Source organism: Notolabrus celidotus, chromosome 11 (genome assembly GCF_009762535.1).
Source record: "Notolabrus celidotus isolate fNotCel1 chromosome 11, fNotCel1.pri, whole genome shotgun sequence".
Lineage (NCBI taxonomy): Eukaryota > Metazoa > Chordata > Actinopteri > Labriformes > Labridae > Notolabrus > Notolabrus celidotus.
Window position 1 is genome coordinate 23,966,607 of NC_048282.1, and position 23,458 is coordinate 23,990,064.

General features: G+C 39.0%; 4 protein-coding genes across 4 annotated transcripts; 1 reads left to right on the forward strand and 3 right to left on the reverse strand.

The window, feature by feature from the left end:
- The first annotated feature begins 109 nt into the window (after window positions 1–109).
- On the forward strand, window positions 110–4,473 carry LOC117822016 (mimecan-like). The gene is given in 8 exon segments (XM_034696617.1): window positions 110–695; window positions 2,467–2,679; window positions 2,794–2,854; window positions 3,119–3,283; window positions 3,366–3,568; window positions 3,686–3,778; window positions 3,921–4,029; window positions 4,032–4,473. Coding segments are annotated over 8 exon segments (978 nt in total). The 5' UTR covers window positions 110–611; the 3' UTR covers window positions 4,082–4,473.
- Window positions 4,160–7,266, reverse strand: LOC117822017 (small integral membrane protein 4). Its single transcript, XM_034696618.1, has 2 exons — window positions 6,982–7,266; window positions 4,160–4,723 (listed from the first exon to the last, which is right to left on the reverse strand). The coding sequence occupies exons 1-2, from the start codon at window positions 7,133–7,135 to the stop codon at window positions 4,632–4,634; spliced, it is 246 nt and encodes an 81-aa protein (XP_034552509.1). The 5' UTR covers window positions 7,136–7,266; the 3' UTR covers window positions 4,160–4,631.
- Window positions 4,160–18,242, reverse strand: abhd6b (abhydrolase domain containing 6, acylglycerol lipase b). The gene is made up of 9 exons (XM_034694829.1): window positions 18,118–18,242; window positions 16,628–16,784; window positions 16,147–16,260; window positions 15,147–15,279; window positions 14,737–14,894; window positions 14,542–14,596; window positions 14,328–14,428; window positions 12,778–14,135; window positions 4,160–4,723 (listed from the first exon to the last, which is right to left on the reverse strand). Exons 1-8 carry the CDS (start codon window positions 18,240–18,242, stop codon window positions 13,956–13,958), a joined length of 1,023 nt encoding a protein of 340 aa, XP_034550720.1. The 3' UTR covers window positions 4,160–4,723; window positions 12,778–13,955.
- Window positions 9,762–10,448, reverse strand: kctd6b (potassium channel tetramerization domain containing 6b). The gene has a single exon (XM_034694828.1). The coding sequence runs from the start codon at window positions 10,446–10,448 to the stop codon at window positions 9,762–9,764; it is 687 nt and encodes a 228-aa protein (XP_034550719.1).
- Window positions 18,243–23,458: the final 5,216 nt, after the last annotated feature.

The window sequence follows — 23,458 nt, forward strand, 5'->3', positions numbered from 1 at the left end:
TAACAGTTGTCATAATGTATAATGAACAGTGTACGTGTTCAAATCGCTTAGTCGACGTTGATAAATCAGACACATTCTGTCCCAGCCTTCCCGGGTCAGGCTGTAATGCCCTCCCGTTATATTGCTAACACTGCTAGCGGGAACTTACATTCAGCTAACCGATATCAACGTTAGCTTGGTGGATGCAGTCCGATGTCCGTGCTGATCGATTATTGTTTGAGTCCGACAAACGATGGCCAGCAGCTGCAATTGGAAAGAACAAAAATGCTTCAACTAATCTGTCGTAGAGGAGAGAGGAGCGGTCGACGTCTCCTGGACAGCTACTTAACGTTCGTCAGCTAGCTTAGGCCAGCAACAGCAACCGCCGACTTTCGTTAAAAAATACACGATCAGGGTGTTGCCCATCAACAATACATTGTTTAATAATCTCCACAATATGATATATGGTACAAATGTTGCGTGCTGTCGTGTTTAATTCATTTTTAGCAGCTGTAGCACGGCCCGCCCAGCCTGTCAGAACAAAGTGTCATGGAATCCGAGCGTCCGTTAGCTGGATGCTAACGCTAACGGGCCAGCCTTTCACAAACCCAAGCTAGCCTCGTAAGGTTAGCATGAAGGCTTCTCAGCAGGATTCAACCGGACACGATGAAACAGCCATTCAAACACTGAACCACGAGTTAAATGATCGCATTATGGTGTTCTTTTCACTATCGTGTGTTCGTTTTTACTTACAGAAGTAGCGGCTTTGTATCCTGTTTTTCACTCTCTCTCTCTGGTAGATCGAGCCTCCGTCCTCCGTCTCGCTCAGCGTATCGTTCAGGGCAGTACCACTTCCGTTACTCTGGCGCTTGTTTCCCCTTTTTTCATCTCACATCTGCCTTACGTAATGCAGCCACTGCTCAATGCGCTAAATAACATCATTAACAGATACAGTTCATATATGGAGGGATTAAAAAAAATCTTGTATCAGTTTATCACGAATTTTAAAAGACAACACGTCTACTTTCATAATCACACATCTTCACAACTGTCTGTCAGAACTTAAATCTTGGTTGGCAGACAACTTTTTAAACTGAGTAGGCGTTTTTTACACCCCGGAATTAGGGACTTTACCCCTGAACTACGTGCGTTTCGACCGGAGGAACCAGGGTCTAAATTTAGTTCAGGGGTAGATAATCTCCCCCTTGAAAAGCCCCTGCTTGGGGGGTAGTACTTTTCAAAGGTCCGGGGACTTTCGGTTGAACATAACGGTGTTTGTGGAGTTAACACAGTTGTTGAAACACAGAGGGAGTTCCTGAGAATGCATACTATTTTAGGCAAACACAATGACTTCAGATTTGGAGTCATTAGGTGCATTTCGACCAAGAGTTCCGGGGTCTTTTAGCCCTCTGAACTACTTTCCCCAGAACTAAAAGGTTCCTGTGCCCCCATTGTTGTCTGTGTTTTGACCACAGGCTGAAGTCCCGAGTAGATTGTGCAGATCAGGCCAGTGATGTATGGAGAAAAAAAATTATATAATAGACAACAGACAACAATGGGGAGCACAGGAACCTTTATGTTCCGGGGAAAGTAGTTCTGGGGGCTAAAAGACCCCGAAACTCTTAGTCGAAATGCACCTAATTACTCCAAATCTGAAGTCATTGTGTTAGCCGTACCTGTATATCGTGCGTCACGGTTGAACATGGAGTAAACACAGAGCAAATTTCACTCTATAATTCTCCACATGAGCACCCATGTCCATATCTTCAGCCCATGTTAGAGGATTTTGAAATGAAGAATGATAGTCTACGTATCGTTTGAAATGTTCTCCCTGTTTCCCACTCTGCCCAAACATACAAAAACTCACTGTCACACCTGAGAAAGTGTGTTGAGCTATACTTTGACTTAAGTAATGAAGCTATGTAATTTGTCCACCACTGGTAGGCAGTACCTACTGCCTACTACATTCTTAGGTAGTATATGGCAGGCTGTCTCGAAAACAGCCTAGGTTTCTTGAATGCTTTGATTTCAAACAGATTAAGAAACAAATTAATGATTTAGTACCCTTCAAAAGTAGATGATCTTTCATAGTGAGGCACTTCAAATCAAGGAGCAATGCTCTGTACAATGAAATTAGTGTTTCAACTTCTACTTCAAGATTTTGATTTGAATTAAGTATTAGGCAGGCATATTTGGATAGTTTTTCTCTCCATTTTGTATGAATGCATTTTGTAAATCATCAGTTTTTCCACATTAATCACACACACCCTTACCACTTTTTCCAATAACAACATTCCCCAGTCACTCAAATAACCTTTAGGATCAAAGTCTGTTACATTTGCTTGACCATTTGTCTGTAACCAATAATTTAGAAGTCACTTTGAGCTTATTAGGAACAGTAAATAGTCTTTACGATAATCCTTTTCACTGAGTGGAACAAAAACACAGCAAGTACTGAGTTAAAATGTGTTCCCTTGTCTTACTCAGCAGCACACTGGCAGCTTTATAAAAACTGGATGGAAAAAGTTCTCCTGCTCACATGTACCTCAGATCACAGCCCAGCAGGCAGCACTCTCTTCTCTCACCAGCAACCAAGACACAATGATGCACTTAAGGACTCTAATTTTCACATCTGTTATGCTCCCATGGATGTTGTCTTCTGCTGCAAAAGATGAACACTTCGAAGCAAGGAAACCTGCGGTAAGAATACATTTTAAGGTTTTAAAGTGTTTTTAATAAGTGAGTCAAAGAAATGCGTATTAGTCTTAACTCTGGAGGGATAGTAATTATACTACGACGGTTTTGTTTTTACAGAATGACTTTGTGAACATACCAGACTATGAGAGTGACCAAGAAGTACCTCAAAAAGCGATTGGTGAGTTTTGTTAAAAAGAAAGTTTTCAGCAAGTGTTTCAGTGTCGATTATGCAACACTTAGTAAGGCATTCTTCCACATATTTGTGAATGTAGCTAAAGCCAATATTATGTAATAATGGGGCCGATCAAGTGTCCGCGTCTTAACTGTGGTGCATGAAGCTTTATGGTCAAACGTTTGAGATTAAATTGTGGAATTATAAACCAGACAAAATGCATTTTTCTGTCAAATCAAAAGTGATGAAATAGCGTCTTGATCTCTGCAGAGCTTCCAACGTGTCTGCTTTGTGTTTGCCTGAGCGGATCTGTTTACTGTGAGGAGGTGTCCCCTGAAATGTCAACCGTCCCAGCACTGCCAAAAGAAACAGCATATCTGTATGCACGCTTTAACAAAATCACAAAAATCAGCAACGGCGACTTTGCAGACATGGGTAAATAAAAGTCAGTACTATAATAGACAATAATTCCACAAGTATCATCTTTCAACTCTGTCCCTCTTTTTTTTTCCTTCAGTCACATTAAGAAGAATTGACCTGACTGGAAATCTCATCACTGAAATTGAAGATGGAGCTTTTTCAAGACTCTCCAATCTGGAAGAACTCTCTCTTGCAGAAAACAAACTGGCCAAGCTTCCAATGCTGCCCAACAAGCTTGTATCATTCAACGCTAATTTCAACAAACTAAGAACCCAGGGGGTAAAGGCAACTGCTTTTAAAGTAAGCAAGCATGTAAATCTACTAATCTCATTCTAAGATATAGCACTTGTTTGATTTTTGTTGTTTTTTCACGAGTGTCAAGGCAGACTGCTCCAGAAAAGTGTTTTGTTGTTGCAGAAACTCTCAAAACTGGCGTATCTTTACCTTGGGAACAATGAACTGACGGCAGTGCCTCAACTTCCAGAGTCTCTTCATGTTGTGCATTTCCAGGTAAGTTCATTTGTAATTCACTGCAATCAAATGACTGATCTGAGATGTTTACTGGAAACAATTAGATTGTTCTATTATCTACAAAGGCAGAAGTAGATCCAATTTTGTTTCCTTGTATTGTGCTCCTGTGCCTGTTCTGCAGAACAACAAGATCGCAACAATAACAGATGAGACGTTCTGCCAAGGAAACTCCAGTCACTACATCAGGACCAACATGTATGAGGTGAGACTAGATGGGAACCCCATCAAGTTATCGAGTCACCTGAGAGCTTCATCTGTCTGCAGTCTCTCCCCATCAACTGAAAAGAGCATGCCTTTGTCAGGGGGTCTTAAATGAAGGATGCAGATATATAAAGAGTCGAAACGTCATTTGTTGTTAAATACTGTTAAGTTACATTTTATATACTCAAATCTGCCTTACAGTTTATGACCTCATTGTTTTACATTAGACAGAAGTCATATAATTACAGACCATTTTTGTATTTGTTTTGTTCCAATATTTTCCAGTGTTGCTGTTTTGTCATGGCAGGTGCTACGCAATGTACAATATATAAAATGAAAACATAGACTTGTCATATCAGTATTCAATGATTGTTGAAATTATTTCATGTGATTGCACACCAGAGGTATCATCCCTGCTATTGTTTCTTAAACCAAAGGTAATAGTACTAATAAAGCCTGCATGTCTAAAGTGATATCATCAGAGTTTCACTCTTCACTCATTGAAAACATTCATATCTGTTGTTGTTGCCACGGTGTCCACTTCAGCTTGTCTAAACAAGTAAGGAATCAAGAGTCCAAGAAAGTGTCTTGTGAGTAGACACTTGGAGTCCACATTAAACCAGACCAGTGTTCACTTTGCTGCAGGCTCCTTCAGCACTCTAAATCCGTCTGTAATCTTCTGCTGGTACTCCCGTTCTGACTGTTTTCTTCTGTAGACATCATCTGAGAAGACAACGAAAAAAGAGACTGACCTGAGACATGTGAGACACAGGCAGAACTGATTCAGTTAAAGGTGCAGTGAGTCAAGATAGCAACATATGGTGGACAGCACAGGTGTTACTAATAACATTAACGATGGCTCGCTTCCATCCAGTTGTCCCAATAAGCCCGGACAGTTAGACAGCAAGGTTAGCAGGTGTAAATAACATTTAATGCATTCCAGTTAGATATGCAAATTTCAGGGTCTACACCAAAAATGTGCAACTGTGCAAAAAACAAAAAAAAATCCATAGTGCTTTTTCTTAAAGTGGCATGTCAAATTTTCTTAAGTAAAAAAGGCCTGTAAGTTATCCTGCAGATTTGTTTTTGTAAATCTGGATGAAGTAAAGAGAGTCTGTGGCTTGGAATAAAACTAGAAATTGAAGTAAGTCCTCTGTGGAGGAAAACATTTTCCATATCCTTAAATAGCCTCAGATTACCAGGAAAAATATGCAGGATTTTTTTTTCTATTTAACACCAGTTTTTCAGTCCTCTCAGCTCTCCAGAAATGGCACATTAGAGCACATCTGGAATAAAGAGATTTGAGTTCAGTGAGAGCAAAAACACATGCTGGCTCTTTTGCTAATTTCCTCCAGAAGCGTGGCTAATCTCTTCAGGTGTACTTTCACACACATCAATGCAACATCAAGAATGTGATGTGTAACTTAAGCTGCACTGTTCTGAAGTGCTATATTTTATGTTCTTAGTCTTTACTTGTGACTTTCTTCATTTGCTACCAAGTAATTCTAATTAACTAAATGTTGATGGAAAGTATTTATCTAAATTGATCTGACAGCCATTTCACTACTTTCTTTGAAGCCTAGTCAATGTCTGTGCCTCTATATAAATTGGAGGCTGCCAAGTACAATAAATCAGCAACCAAATAAAATGTGAATCAGCAGACAACTGCAGCTATGCTACTATATATTTGTGTATATACATATATATATATATATATATATATATATATATATATATATATATATATATATATATTTATTTATTTATTTATTTATTTACATATAAAGAAAAGGCCAGATATTCTTACTACTTTATCTATTTGAAATATTGTTAAAAATGTTCTTGTGATTGTGTACTGCAAACAAAATTAGCCTGTAGGAGGTTCTTAGTATTTGAAAAACAAGACTTTTGTTTGATTCAACCAAAAAAATTATAAATACCAATGTATAATGAAGACGAAGCAATACAAGGGGTCATTTTACCATGGGAGTTATTTATCATTTTAATACTATTTTAGTATCATAAGTACTGTACAGTACATCATTGAAGGCAGGGTAATTTTACCTTTTTATATTGTTTTAACAGTTCCTCTACCAGTGGTGATAATCCTCCTGATATTATAAATTGTGTTGTCATATAATAATATTTATATACAATTTGTTATTTTTCTTTTACTAATTGTAAGAATGCTTTAGGAACACAGATGTAACTGTTTGTACATTTCAGGTGTTTAATACAATATTCCAAAGGCAATCTGAGATATTAAAATCACCAAAATATTTCATTAGAAAGTTCTTAGTGAAAAAAAATGATGGTGTTTATTTTGTGGTGTTAGCTTAATGTACTGTGTCCTCTATCGTGCTGTCAATTAAAAGTTTTTTATCTCTTTATTTAACTCGCAGATTTCATATCAAGATATGACATTTTATCTCTAATAAGGGAGATGTGTCAAAAAATAATCACAAAAGCACATACCGGAGGAAAAAAGACCCTTGGATGTCAAAGTCTGTGGTATGTTCTAATCTAAAAAATGCAATGAGAAGACTGCTTCACTTCAGTCAGCCTACATTAAGTGACACAAGGTATTTTTCTTGCTTTTGGAAACATTGGAACAAAAGCCTTTTTATGCTCTGATCAAAATGAATGTGTAAACTGTGGTCATGTGATCTCTTTATTTCTTTCTGGACATGTATTTTACTTATTTTTAGTCTTTTATATTACTCTTGTGCTGATATGGACCTAGGAGTCTGAAATAAAGTCCATCTATCTATCTATCTATCTATCAGAATCAGAATCAGAATCAGAATCATGTATTTATAGCTAAGGTTATTGTTATTATATTTTCATTTTTATTTTTTATTGTAGTTCTTATTCTTATTCCTATTCTTATGCCTTGTACAAAGAGAGCACAGTTTACCAAAGTCAAATTCCTTGTGTGTTCAAGCATACTTGGCGAATAAAGCTGATTCTGATTCACTTACAAAAAGTCTCTCTTCCTATCCTCACGTTGATCATGATCCACTCCATGACGCCTCCGATGCAAAAGAAGACCGGTAGGAACCTGTATGGTCCAAGACGTTTTTTACCCGGAACAAGGCTCAAGAAAAAGCTTAGATTTTTACTTCTTTTTAACATCCTGGCTAAAACATTAAAACGAGTGTCACTTGTAGACTATCAGTGGGGACACCACAAAACTAGCGCAAGCGTGGACCAACCGAACACGTCCTTTGCTAAGGTCCTTCACACACGTAACAAGAGCGAGTGTGAGGGAGCGCTTGTTTTGTGGCGCGGCGCGGGGCAAAGGAAGAGGTGGGCGCAAAGTGAACGATGGGCGGTGACAGTTCTACGTTGGACTGCTAAACGAACGTACCCAGGAAGAGACGTAACATCCGAGTGAGTTAATGCAGTTCTCTGTCTAATATGAAAATACAACACATCTTTGTCCACGTTCATGTGCCTATGTTGGTGTATGACAGGGGTGTCAAACTCATTTAAGTCCAGGGGCCACATACAGCCAATTTGATCTCAAGTGGGCCGGACCAGTACAATCATAACAATAACCTATAGATAACAACAACTCAATGTTTCCCTTTTCTTTAGTGCAAAAAAGTGCAAGTACATTCTGAAAATGTTCACATTTAATGAACTATCTTTCTGCAAAAACAGCTGTTGTATATTTTTGCCATGATGAGTCTCATAGTGGGGCTGAATATTTTATTCTTCAAGCCCTGAAACCTGCTGCAAACACACCAAACACACAGGTTATCCATTCACCTGACACAGTGTGTAATGTTTAGAGCAAAAGAACAGAGATTATAATAATGAAGAAGGTAAAGTTGATTATTTTGGATATGGTATCCGGATTATGCAAACAGAAAGTCATCTTTTTTCTCACTTTGAGAAAAAATGTCCCGGAAAAAAAGCGCCGTTCAGGTGCGCTCCGTCAGGACTATGATTTTATGCAACCCCCAGAGGACAAATTTGAAATAGTAGTTACTTTTATTGAAAAATTGTAGTTAATGTCTTCTCTATAACTTTTTCACTTTGCAAAGTTGTTCCGCAGGCCAGGTTGGAACCTCTGGCAGGCCGGTTTTGGCCTGCGGGTCGCGTGATTGACACCCCTGGTGTATGAGACTTGAAATAAAAGTTTGATTTTAGACTTTCACAGTACAATTCCAAAAACAGAACCAGTGTATCACTGTGGTTACTGAAAATATCGTAGTAGGAAAAAAAAAAAAAAAAAAAAAAAAAAAAATAACGTATTGATGTACGCTTACATTCAAGCGCTCCCTATATAGGAAAGATATAAAATAGCCCATATTTCAGATGTGGACATCAGTAACTTTGGACACACACATACATACATACATTTACATAACGATGATATTGATCTATAGATCTGAAATAAAGTATAAATATGATAATAATTCATTCAGCTTTTTATTATTATTCCTATTTTTGGTCTACATTCCAGGAAGACCTGTTCCTGGATATGTGTGTTATTGTTAATGAACTTTTGACTGTTGGAACTTGTCTCTAGCTTTCTAAAGCCTCTACTATTGGGATTCATTGAATAATCTCCAAAGTAGGTCAGGAAATGGAAACCAAACAATGCCACGGGGTTGCAATGGCAAGAAAAAGTATACATTGAAGGGTGCAACAATGTCTTTTAACATGTGCAGCAATGCCCAAAAGCCTTTCCACCCAATGAAGAATGCTGTTAAAGAATTTACAAATACATTTTGTCACTGGCATACAATTTACTCAGAATAACCGGTTGTGTTCAAGTAAACTGTAAAAATCATCATCAGCTGCCATTTTTGTTTTTTGATTTTCAACAGAAAATGAGAGGGTCTTAGTCTACGTGACAGCAAGGCAAATTCAGGGCCTAAAACAGTATTATTAATGCCACTTTTAACATAAACCTGACATGTTTGTCTCAAAATAGCTCTATCTGTTGTGCTTTTGTGTAATTTGATTGAGCTTCATGAGAAAAAATAAGCAGCAGCTGTAGTACAGAACAATAAAGCTGAGAAGCAAAATTAATGAGTGACAAATACACAAATGGGTTTATTTTGGCGGGGATGACCAAACACATTACTGTTGATATGATAACTACGACACAATACTGCAAAGCGTACACAGCAATTGCATAAAGACTGGACACAGAGACACATGCAACGACGACTAGGGTCTTAGAAAACAGTACCATAATTAGGAGATAATAGAGAGCTAAGACTAATTTGAAGTTCTACTGTAAACTCACCAGAAAGAAACTGGGCTAAGGATAATCATAATTTACTAGTATTATAAAAAATTTAAAAAAAAGTACACTCCTGACAACTTGGGCTCCTAAAAAGATCTTCTTTTAGGTCCTTTCTGATCCAAACATGACCGGGAAGCAACTGTATTTTCCTGAAACTGTGATCTGACTTTACATTGATGCGGTTTAAGGCAATAGATTTTAAGTCTAAAATCATGGCCCCCTGTTTTCAATCACTTTGTTACTGCCTTAAGAGTGTGTCACTATGATAACACCCATGCACTCAAACAGGTGAATCAATACATAATTTAATACTCATTAGTTTTATGCCTTCAGTCTGAACTTATTTGAAGTCTTGGGCCTTTTTACCACTTTGATCAAAATAAGGGAAAAACGTTGTATCTATGATTCATCACTGAAACATAGAACTGTTCATTTTTAATCAGGATTTGTATAAGATGAAGACAAATCAAACATCCACAAAAACTCTGCTGTTACTTAGTCCTCCACTTTGTGAGCTGGTCTACAGAAAGTCCAGTGATGCTCCACTGTGTTCTCGTTTGCGCGCTCGCTCATATGATGCACACGCGTGTTGCGGATAGTGAAGCCTTGTTTCATGATGTAGTCCATTAGGAGAACTCTTAGGGACACCTCTTGGTGATAGTCACACGGTCCGAAGGTGAATGACACCTGGCAGTCTCTGGTGTCCATCATGTGTTTGTTCCACTTGGTGAAGTTGTTAGAAATACCCTCCAGCAGACCGTGAACCTTTGTAGTTATAGTTAGCTGTGTGATGATGACAGCGACGGGGTTAGAGTATTTTGATAGTTTCCGTGTGCTGGAGAGCTCTACAACCTGCTCGAATATATCAGGAGGGTACAGGGGTTTGGGGTCATGAAGGCACTGGATCAGAGGTTCAATCTGGTAGAAATCTGCTTCTTTCCTCAGGAGGTCTGTCTCTGTGAAGTCCATGGGGAGGGTAAGCTCAGACGTCCGGAGGAAGTTCAGGATGTACCTGAAAAGCGTTCCATCCCGGTCTATGAAATAGTTCCCCTGAGAGTCACGTGTGGTGGGGAAATCTCCCCGGAACATGGCACCCAGCATGGAGTCTGGGTAGCGCTGCAGGGTTGACAAACTGGTGGTGTAAATGTGGCCTCCCACATTCAAAGTAACAGGAGAAGTCATCTACGGCAACAGATGCAGGAAAGATGATAAGGACATGTTTTTCTACAGTTAGAATAAGTTTGCATAAGCATCTCACAGTTATTGGTGATTAGATGTTAAAAAAAGTCTTATTATAAGTTTATGGAACAGTGTTATTTGATTGCTTTGCAATACAGTAACAACTTTGAAAAAAAACATAAATCCATAGAAGTGGTATTTAGGTATTTAACTACCTTAGAACAGTTGCATTTATTACATTCAATCCATGGTAGAACTTAAAATAAAGTTGATTCAGAATCAGAAACAAACATCTAACATAACTCTCATTTAGTCTCTTACCCTATGGCCCCAGTCTCCATTATCCATTTGTAGAACAATACCCACTTGGTCAGAACCAAAAAAGAGAGGCAACAGATACGATTTTGGCTTACTTCAATTTTACCTGTGAAGAACAGTCACATTTACATGAGCTGTAAAAACATTCTGCAGTATGAGGGATATCATGTAGACTCAGGCAAATCACGTGATATATTCTGTTACATGAGCAATCAAGATCTACCTTGCTGCTTATTTACTTAGAAGGTGTGACCACAATGCAGATGTAAAAAACTTAAAGTACCAAAGCACACATAGAGACGTCATGTCAGTCACTGAAAGTCTACAGGGGTGTGACAAAATACGGATTTGGTTCTATGTCATCCTGTGTCATGCATACGATTACTGTATTGCTGACACCACATATTGATATCTTTATTTAAAAAAGATAGTGCTAAGAGATTTCCTTCCAAATTGGCCCACCACACCTCTAATTCATAACATTAAACCATGGACTGTATAAAATATGGACGTAGGATCCGTGACGTCACCAATCTGTTTCCGAAGCACTGTTTTGAGGCCAATCGTTGTCGGCAGACATATTGCTGCTGTTGAGTGATTGTGACGTAAAGAGGCGGGCTTTGAGCCTCCTAGCTGACACCTACAGTGTTCCCATCTGTCAATCAAGTCAGCTGTGCCTCTCATTGGAAGACTTGCAATCTCAATATCTTCGAAATTGCCGCGTTAGAAAAAAGGCACCCCCCCTACAGTGTGTGCCGATCGAGAAATGAGCTATCCAGAATACACTGTTCTTTTGTACCAGGCTGTAAACATGTTTATTTCTGCTGTAAGGATTGTCTTCTTTGAATTGGTGTGTATGTGGTTACCGGTACTTCCGGAGCCAGCCTCAAGCGGATCCTCGATGAACTGCAGTTTTTAGCACTTCTGCATTGGACTCATATTTGCATTAAACGTGCACTGTAGGTTTATTTAGTGTTATAAACAATTTGATCAAATTACACTTTTATGGGCCAGAACCAGCAGACTGAGGGACAGTTTTATCCACCAGGCAGTCAGGATGCTGAACTCTCTCCCTGTTTTGCCCCCTCTTCCCATAGTGCCCCCTTCACAGACTTGCCCCCTTCATAGTGCCCCCCCCCCCCCCCCCCCCAATCAACACTGAGGTCTGTCATCCTCAGGACTGAACATGCACACACTCATTTTGATTTTAAATTGCACTAAACCTAATATCAAATCTTCTGTATGTCTGGTGCACTTTGCAGTTTTTGACAATAAAGAAGAATTTGAACTTTGAACCATAGATTACTGGTTTATAATTTCTGTGTTAATTCTACAAAGTCTTGACGTCTTTGAGTGATCAGGATTAGAAGGAAATCTGAACATTTTTGAGTAAACTGGTGCATTTTCATCAACTGATTCAGACAATGTGATATGAACACAAAAGAAGAAGCTCTAAAATTATAGTTTTGTCAACTCCTGACTCATAAGTCTGAATAAACTTATCCTGTTGTGTCTTCAGACATGTTAGTTAGGACTAAAGAGAAGTGACGCCTCTGCCTTGAAAGTGAAACCTGGCACTACTGTATGAGCATTCATTCTACTTTATATAAATGTCACAATGATAGAGAAACCGTGCAGGTATCAAATATAAGAATGAAGCCAGTCTGTTTGTTTTATAGCTCCATAGTATTTAAAGTAGCCATTTCACCTCCCTGCATTTCTCTAGTTTGCTAAAACTATGCAGCAAGCTAATTGGAAAGATAGCGCCGCAAGCCACAAAGTCCATTTGAAAAGACTAGCTGTGTTATTAACTTCTAAATCAGCTCACATCCATTCAGTATTTAGAGTTTAATACGATGAGATTAGCACTCTGGACATGTAGCCTGCCAGCTAACTGCTAGCTATCGTGCTAACCTAGCTAGCCGTCCACGTTAGCTGCTTTACTACAACATTTAACACCGGAATCTGAAAAAGGCTGCTTAGAAAAAAGATTAGCGTTGTAGAAAATTCTTACCCGCTCACTTTCTTCCTTACTTTGGTCTTTTTTGAACAAAACTGGTGGAGAACGGTTAGCATTTAACGATGCAGCCAGACAGTCAGTTATGTTTGCCGCTGGTCGGACAGCTGTGCTATGATCAGCTTCAGTCTGCAGCAAAACTGCGCACAGAGGCACAGAGAGGCAGCAGGGTGCAGGAGGGAGGAGGTCCTACTGCAAGCACAGGCACCTCTGCACAAATACATTTAACACATATATGAACAACCTCACATTAGGATGAATGCATGGTACTTTTATTGTTCTAGTTATATGATATAGTTTACATGGCAAATCAAAAATGATTTAGCTTATTGACTAAGAATTGCTGGGAGAAGAATTTAGGGTGGCCCTGAAGTGCAAATCAGAAAACTCTACAGCAAATCAGAAAACACAAAAACACTACGGCAATTCAGAACACACTACGGCCGTTACATACTATCTACTAATGTAGTAGTCAATAGGTATTGCCTACTACATACTGCATTTGAATTTAGTATGTAGTATGACAGTTCTGCTGGATCTGTGTTGCAGCATGCTGAGACAGACATCACTCAATTTCTGTTTTCGAAAAGCGGAAGTAAACAACGGCCGAGCTAATAGCGAAACTGCTTCTTTAGCATCAACTTGTGATTTAAAAATTTAGGAAGTGGTTTACATGGAATTTAAAAATTTTCACCTTCACCTTTCACCTAAAACTGAGTTCCCCCCTGTCAAAAAAAAGAAGAGAAAAGAAAAAGCGTAATGAGAGCTGTGCATATGCATAGAAGAGAAATTTTCCCAAATCAGTAGACATCCGGGGAGTTTTGGCATACTGCAGATTTTGCTCTTGTTCACATACTACATACTACATACTGAATTTTGGCTAAATCAGTACATACTGCTAGTATAGTAGGCGGTTTCAAAAACAGCCTACTACTACCTACTCAAAGGATAGACCAGTCCAATCAGCGACGAATCATGTCCCTCGAGGGTACCTACTTCTTACGATTTGGTTATTGTTGTGTTTTCTGATTTGCCGTTGTGATTTGCACATCAGGGCCACCGTAAAGAATTACTGTCTCAGTGTTTGAATCTTTGGAATCTTTATCCCTGTGTATAGCACGTACAAGGAACAAGTGAAGCATGACAGTTCAAAGCTATTATGTGAAAGTCTTTTGTCAGGAAGATTTCTTTGTGCCTCCATTGGCATCTTGCTGCAAGATGATAAACTCCAGGATGAGTTTGGCTGTCCTACAAGGCCTCTCCATCACCACAGAGTGACCACAGTTCTCCAGCAGGTCCACCCTGCATCCAGGCAACACCTCTGAGATTACTGAAGCTCCAGAAACATCCACCACCTGGGAAAAAGGACAAATACAAGCCCATTATTATGTCGATATGAATACGTGCCTGTATGCTCCCTTTTTAGTCAGAGAAAGTTTGTGTACAGTATCAGGACGTTCGAGATTAACTAACAGGGAAAGTCACCAGGTAATCTCTTTTGTATAGGCTTTGCGGAGTCATTGCATTAGTGACACATCAAACTTTACCTGATCTTTTTTGCCCCATATTACTTGTAAGGGTGCAGTGATGAGGTGTAGGTGCTCCTGTAATGCATATCTTGAATTCTCACCAACAATCTCCATAAATACTAAAAAAAAAAAAAAAAACGGAAACAAAATAACTTGAGCAGCAGGTCACATGGTTTGAACTGTACACTTAAAAAGAAAATGATAACAATTTGTAGTACTTCAGTGTACTAACCATCTTGGTAAAATGTGTTGTGAGGCTGCCGGACATCTACCAATCCCTGCAGAATCTAAAGAATAGGGACAAAAAACACGTTTAAACAAGATAGTCACTGTGATTATTATTAAATAACCCTATCTTTGATTGTCAGCTGATTTAAGTGCATGAAAGTGAAATCCCTGCTGCTTTTATTTCAAGTTTGGACCTGACCTGCTGCGGGATTTTAAAACGAACATGAGAACAAAGTCTGAACATGTCCTCCATCTCCTCTGGTGTAGTTGGGATTAGTGGGATGTTTAATGTGTAATTGCTGTGTTCCAGGTCCTGTAGATGATTGTCAAATTTGGTCTCACATGGGTGTCTTATACCTGCAAGATAAAATGAGTAGTTAGTAATGAGAAACTGATGATGCAAGACAAACATGTTTGTTAGCAGAGCAAAATTAAAGTGAGCTTGAGGACAGGATGTGTTTATCAGGGTCATATCAGGTCATATCTTGTAATTCATCATAATCTTTACAATCAAATATGTTTTAAAGACAAACTAGTAGCAGTCAACACACATGTTCACTTCAACACTTTTAGCTCTTTTGAATAACACTTAAACACACAGTGACTGACCATCTGGACAAATGAGGGTCATGCTACAGATCTCTTTGGGGTAGCAGGCCGCGTAAACCCCCGCCACGTTTCCCCCCATGGCAGTCCCAACTAGGTGAAAAGGTTTCCTGTTAAGTCGCATGGTTTCCACAAACTACAAAGCATGGGGAACAAAAAAAACAGACTTTCAGTGGCACCACATTTATGCACATACAGTACATATACAGTACTTGGTAACATCATCCAGCGTCACAACCATTCCATTTTTATGCAGATGACACACAGATCTACCTGCCGCTGAGACCTAGTGATCAAAGAAGCCCAGCTGCTGCTTTTAACTGTCTCAAGGATATAAAATGTTGGATGGCCCAAAGTTTCTTGCAACTCAACAACTCCAAATCAGAAATCCATGCTGTGGTCCAGAACACAGCAGCTCGGCTTCTAACTGGTTTTAACAGACGACATCACATCACTCCTGTCCTCACTTCACTCCTCTGGCTTCCTCTGCGTTTTAGAATAGATTTTAAGATTTTACTAACCACTTTTAAAGCTCGCCTGGGTCTCACCCCGGGCTACATTGCAGAAATGCTAATAAATTGGAACAACCTCCCTGAGGAGATAAGGCAGTTACTCTGAAAACCTCTTTTATTGTCCTTTTAATGCTTTTATTTACTTATTCGTTTTTATTTGTTTTTATTTATTTTATCTTTTTACCCTTGGAAACACCTCTCAACAATGATTTATTGGTCTATTGTCCCACCACTTCATGTTTAATTTAAGTATTCCTTTTAACCTCTTGCATTGTATTCTGTTTTGCATTGTTAAAATTCCTCCTCCCTGTCTGTCAAAATCTTCACCTTGTTATTTAAACCATGCTTTGTTTGTCAAAGCACTTTGTAAACATGTTTTTAAAGTGCTATATAAATAAAGATATTATTATTATTATTATTATTATTATTATTATTATTATTATTATTATTATTATTATTATTATTACTTCATTGCTCTGTTGTCGGTGTACCTGATGGATCCTTCGGGCCTGCCCTTGAATGGAGTAATCCTCTGTGTTCATGCGTGTCGTTCCCTCATGGCCGGGCATGTCCACACACACAATGTGCAGATGTTTGGGTAGATACTAGAGCGATAGAAAGAAAGAAGGAAAGAAAGTTTAAGTATGAATGGAAGCCAGGAAATGCTTTGATAACTGGGTTGTTGTGCACACGTGTGGCAGTGACATTTCTGAATCAACTTGGTTTGAAGGAAATCCAACACACAAAAGTTCAGATACATTGTCATAAGTCTGCAATATTTTAGTACTATATATCAAGTGATATTTATATTAAACAATATTTTCATTGATGGAACATTCTTTTTGTTTTTCCACATGTCCTTATCACCCATATGCACCAAAACTATTAATGCTCAGGCTAAATTAGTTTCAGAAAATGTCCAGGTTTTGCATTGTTGAGTTTATAGTAACAAAGAGTCACAGACTGCCTAACCTTGACAACAGTGAGCCATGTGTCTTTGTGGGCAGAGAAGCCGTGCAGCATTAAAATGGAGGGTCTCATCCCAGGCTTCCCTCTGTAGGAGTAACAGAATCGATAACCTCCACAGTCTGCATAGCGTACCTGCAGGCCCAGAGTCCTCCTCCAGTACCTGAAGAGGAGCAGAATATCTGAGCTGATACACAGAAACATGGCTGCACAGAACTACAGTATCCTTTTTATTGGGTTTAAAGACAATATTGTAGTGTAGAGGTGCATTTCAACCAAGAGTTCCAGGGTCGTTTAGCCATCAGAACTACTTTACCCAGAACTAAAAGTTCCTGTGCCCCCATTTCAGCTGAAGTCCTGGGTAGATTGTATAAATCAGGCCAGTGACGTATGGAGGGGGAAAAAAGTAAATGCACTACACCACCAGACCAGTAGAGGGCAGTAAAACAAAGACGAAGGCCATTCATCACAGATGACACCATAGAAGCAGACGGATGGTTTGACGTTATTATGGACGGCGGGCCGAATAAACTCACTGCGGTTAAGCTACCAATCAGACACGTTCAGCAATGCAGGCCCTGCCCCCTAAAAGTCTCGGGACCTTTGAAAAGTACTACGCCCTTAGCAGGGGCTTTTTAAGGGGGGGAGATTATCTACCCCTGAACTAAATTTAGACCCGGGGTCCACCGGTCTCAACGCACGTAGTTCCAGGGTGAAGTCCCTTGTTCGGGGGTAAAGTTCCTCTGGTCGAAAAAAGCCTTTATTGCTGTGCTCCTGAGCCAGGATGACTTGTGAGTGAAAAGTAGATTAAAACTCCTGTGAGGATTTTTTTGCTGGTTATGAAATAGACTGAAATTAATACTGATGCTTCTCTATGAACCACAAAGGCAAACAAGACTAGCAGCAACAACACCAACTACTTCTAGCCATTTTTAATACCTGTAAGAGCTGCCACAGGGTAGGCACAAGACAAGTTTGTTTACAAACTGCTGACACAAAAAACTACTTCAATATTTCATATATTTTTCAACAAACAAATGAGATAAATAAGAATTGCTGACACATTTGATTATTAATAGAAAGCAGGAGTAACATTTTCCTTGGATACACTAACTACACATGTACAGGACAAAAACAGCAAAAAAAAATAAGAAGACATCTTGCCAGAGGGGGCGCCCAAACCAACAGAAACCAAAAGGTCCTGACAGAAGCTTTAAACAAAAATGAACTCAAAAATGTGCGGAGTGTTACAAGCATAAAGCTTGGATAAAGGACTGGAAAAAGGTTGCTGCAATAAATTACATGGGAGTTTTAAAAACAAATATCTGCACAAAAAGTACAAAAAGTGGGGTTTGAATCGAAGCATTGTCTCTTATCATGGAGCCTCTATTATATATTTGTAGTGGAAGTATTTTTTCAGTCTCATCCACCGCCCTCTCAAGAGATTAATTAAAGATATAAAGTAACATGCAGGGCAACACAATTATTGATCTCACCAGTAATAGACTTTAATGAGAGCTGAGGGCCAGAGAAGAAAAGATGCAACAAAGGCCAAGATGGGAATAGCCAGAGTTCCCCCCGCAATGATAAACAGGTTTATCACATCCAGATCAGCTGCCATAGCTCCCCTGAAACACACAGTACACACATTACACACATGCAGCACACTCATGTCGGGGGAGGGGCAGAGTCGGTGTACAAACGCTTATACAATGTTTGATTGAAAAAGTAGATCAGACCTTGAAATGACATGAATTTTCCATAAGAAGCCTTTTGAAAAACGTAAAAACTTACTCAGATGATTGTATTATTGATGCTTCTTGATTCTTCTGTGTCAGGCAGACGCATGTGACCGTTGGGTCAATCCTGATTCTTTTGATGTGTTTCAAAGCAGAACCTTTAGTTTATCTGTAGGCATTGCTGATGTGTTAGAGGCATAAAGTAGCACAGGCATCTTTCTGAAATTCCAAGTATAAAAAAAACAAAACGTGTCCCTGTGGATTGCAGTTAGTCTCTGGAGATTATGTTTGCTCTGGATATCCTCATTGATTATCACTCATCACTGGGGAAACCAGGACACTGAGACTTTACGGTCAATGTTTTAAAGTGAACGCACAGAGCAGAGTTTGCTCCAGAGCTGAACCCATCTGTAATTTCAATGGATACTATTACAAAATATGTGAATGCATTAGATGATGGGGTAATCACTGTGAACTGCACAAAGTATCATCATCAGCAGTAAAAACACAGGAAAGACTTTTATGTGAGAAATGAAAATGGGTCATGTTACAATAGAAAACAGTTATTAAAAAAGTCATGTTAGCACAGTGACAGTCTCACAGAGGCCCCATTCTGTTACTCATTTTAGAAGTAGTTATATGTTTTTCATTGCATTTTTTTATTTAGGTTGTTTTATCTCTATGTCTCTTTTAATTGCACGTCTCTTGACTGCACAAAGATGCTTTTCAGGCTTTATAGCCTCTACTGTTTTAGAATCACCTTGACAATTGAACTCAGCAGCATTTTCAAAATAGTTTTGTTGTGTTGCAGTTGGATAACAAACAGAGTATTTAGTAAGTCACCGTTCTGACTCATTACCCCCATTGAAAACAGTTTCAAGTACCTCATAGTATTGTAATTGTGTAAGGCGTAAAGAACAATTAGGAGGGGGTTATGTCAGAACATAATTATGCTGAATAACTTTAAGCTTTTAATGGGGAAGTGCTGTAACAGTGCTGACCAACAAAAGAAATATGGGTCTTTCCAGAATTTTGCTTCGATACTTCCAGGTTACCTGCCTCTTGTTCTGTAACATAAAGACAGACTACACATTACTGATGCTTCATTCCAAAAACATATTTTCATAAAAAGAAAATACAAATGAAACAACAGAAACCTTTACTTGCAGGTTACTTTGGCTGGGAGCATATCCTTAATAAATGTGGGTCAAAATTGATCTGATGTTCCATTTCACAGATCTTTATTTGTGGAGCCCTTATGTCACACTTGTTGGACTCCCACATCCGACTACTCTCACATACTTTGCATCCCCATACAGTATCAATCTACACTTGGGAGCTCCTCTCAGTGGTAAGTCTAAGGTCTACAACTTACCACTGGGTGTCATAATAGAGGCACAACATGGACTTCCTTCTGCATGCAGTTAGCAGAAAAAACCTGGGGGCTTACTGCACAGAGCACTAGGTGTCTTGACACCCAAAGAGTGTGAGGTGTCGTCACTGTGATGATGATTCCTTGTCTGAGATGAAGAAAACAGAGATGAGGAACCCATTATGCTGAAACATAGACACAGTGCCCTCTAGAGGTGACCCTGACAGCACAGATACCAGAATGTTCTGTATACCACAGTGATGATTCATACCATTGTTTTCGTGCTGGCTCTTTTATTTGGTACTTATAGATGCACATTAAACATGTTTGTTATCACAACTAAGAGGATAAAATGAGTTGCATTTCCTACATAAGAGGGACATGTTAGTATGGAAGGATAAAGCTTTGTTCTTATTTAATCCATGAGATAATAATGTAATGGACTAGTGAAGTGTCTCCATAATTCTCAACATAAGTGCAAATATAAACATGTCAGAAAATATATGATACAGCCTTATATTTGGAGGAAAGCTGCTCAAATGATAGCTGATACACACTGTTATGTATGTAAGTTATTCACTGTGTCCTCACATGTGAAATTGGTTTAAACTGACAAGCATACAGCGTAAAAGGGGTTAAAAGGGCTTAACCACAAGCTATGTAAATTAGGTCTATATGAAGCCAATAATTACAGAGTAAAAATACCATCTCATTCAGCTGCCTTTGTGCTGCATCCCTGGTCCACTACAGACGACCTACATACAAAGTAGAGCAGAACAAATGGACATGACAACTCTGCAGAGAGGCTTGCATTGCGTGGGAACGATTCTCTTATTTGGCGTTCTACTGGGCGAGGAGGCCGTCCTCAGTCAACTCACACGTCACACACTCATACACACACAGTTTTCTCCAGGTTGTCTGAGCTCAAGCCACCTCAGTCACGTGTCACATTGTAATCCGGGAGGAATCTATGACACAGCAAAACAGAAAAGACTGAGCCAGAGTAGCAGGACTAAAATGAGGACCAGATGCATCACGGTGGACAGTGATTTCCTCTGAGAAAAATCTAAAAATCAGCCAACAGACTCTTCCTGTTGAGAAATATTCTGCATCCTCCTTCTCAGACCTTACATCAGTGTGGTCAGCCTGCTTAAAAGGGCGTAGCTGCTCTGAATGCTTAACCCTATAATCTTCCAGCAGATGTTAAGGCCCCCCACAGTCAGTTGTCCTATTAATTCATGAGTTTCATGATCTCCAGTGCGGCTGCAGAGAGATTTAGCATCACAATTCTATAAAGTCTGTGTCTCAAAGAGACAGATTAAACAAAGTATCTGTCAAAATCAAAGCAACATAGGTTGAGATTTTCTGCTTTCAGTCCTTAACATGGGTCACATGAAATATCTGTCTCCTACATTTCAAAGAATGCAGCCCAGCCCATCTTTCATTAGACACATTAATCACCCCAAATATCCAAACACCATATTTCTAGCTTTTAATTCAAAGCTTTTTTTTTGCAGTCTGAAAACTGCTGTGTAGTTTCAGGTCCCAGTTCAACATTGAAATACAACACATAAAGTCAAAATGCAGTGAGAGATCTGTGAAGTGGCACAATATTCTGCAGCTCTAAAAGACACAATTCTACAAGTGTGGAAATCCTCTTGTAGACTTTAAGCCAAAATAACTCTAATGACATCACTATTCTGTCTTGTAGGTATTTTTTTCTGACTTTGAAATGTGTCTCATTGAACCATAGAAAACATTACACCACTGTATTCACAGGCCTGCTGACACTGGTAAATTGATTTTTAGAACAAAACACAACCAGATAAAAACAACAATGCGGAACAAACACAGCTCATCCTTGGAAATGGCAACCACAGACACAATCAAACTAAATACAAAACATTTATTTATTTATTTTAAACCTACATATTTGTGCATCCATAGTCAGAAAAAAGTGTCATTTGAAGATGCTTTACACCGGACAGATGTCTCTAGTCCCTGCTGTGCAAAGGGTCAAAGATCTTAGTAAATATACTTCCTTTGTCCTCATTATTACATCTCAATTGCTTGAGATTTAATACAATTGCCATTTTGCACCATTCTCTACATTTCAGGGGTACAGAGTTCACTTTTTACACTTGCAAGATTAATATTTTTGCAATCACAGTTTCAAACAAAACACCCTTTTTTCATACAGTTTGGCAAAACATCAAGAGTGTATTGCTCAAGAATTGCTATAAGTTAATCAGGATTACAACACTTCCCAAAAGCCTCGAAAAACAGAAGACACTTTCCAGTTATATGCACAATAAGTCCCTTTGACATTTTAACAGAGGAGTCAAATCAGGAATTCATAATCTTAATGTTTGTACATAGATAGTGAAGTCAAATTCCTAGTGTGGGTACACATACCTGGCAAATAAAGTTGACCCCGACCCTAAATATTAGCAGAAAAACAAGTGAGACCTGTAAAGGCTTGTAAAAAATCCCATGAGATTCATGTGACTGGCTGGAATATACTGTATGTAAATGGCAAGGTGTATATGCATAGATATGTTTCTCGCTGTGTGTATTTACATGATTTAAATAACACATATGTTGACAATCGCTGGGGTTTCCCTCACTCCAGGAAGTCCAGAACCCTGTACCAACAGTCCAGTCCTATCTCCCAGAGATGTTTTTTGTATCCTGTTCATCTATTTGTGGTTCAGCACCTCCAAGGGTCAAAGACAGCTCAAACAGCAAGTCACTGACAAGTCTGTCCACAGTGGAGGTGATCATTTTACCACTGTGTGTACTTTGGTTAAGCTCCGTCTTTTTCCATGCTGCATTATGTGGCCAGATGACGTGCACACTGTGCTCACCTGAGATAGCCTCACCCCCTCTGCATCCTGCTGTCAACTGCAATCAGCCTCTGTAAATGCCATCTGCAGCACACAGGGCTATCAGACTAAAGTAAAGGAGGGATTAAGAGGTAGGAGAAGATTTAACACAATTTCTAAAACACCTAATATATCACTCTTATATTGAAGACAAGAGCAGCTTACCTTAGACATACAGTTCACAATCAGGGTTCCTCTTTGGGGGTGTAGAGCTCCAAGGGACCAGATGATTCGGATGAATGAAATCCTAACACAGCAGGAGGTCTGACCTTATCTCTATAAAGTTTAGTGGCTTCTGTGGTTGCATGTTTGTGTAATGACTAAAAAGCGACAGTCATATGATTAAGCTCTTTAGTTGAGCTGCAACTCATGAACTTTTAACCGAAGACACCTCATACCTCTGTGCTGTCTTTATAAGGCAATGCAACGTTTCATACACAAGGGCAACTCAATGTGCTTTACATTAAAACATTAAAAGCATTGGAAACATTCAGACAAGCATAAAAGAGCAGAATTAAAATGACAAATATAATAAAACATAGAAAATAAAAGGAAAATTAGAGAGATATTAAAAGTAAATTAAAAATTTGCATTTAAGTGAGTTAAAATAAGCTACAATAGGAAGGCAGTGGCAAATAAAAAAGTTCTAATCTTCGATTTAAAAGAGGTGAGAGTTGGAGCGGACCTACAGCTTTCAGGGAGTGTGCTCCAGATATGTGGTGCATAATGACTAGACGCTGCTTCACCATGTTTCGTTCTGACTATCGGGACTGAAAGCAGACCAGTACCTGATGACCTCAGAGGTCGAGATAGTTAAACCATCAGCAGGATTTTAAAGTCT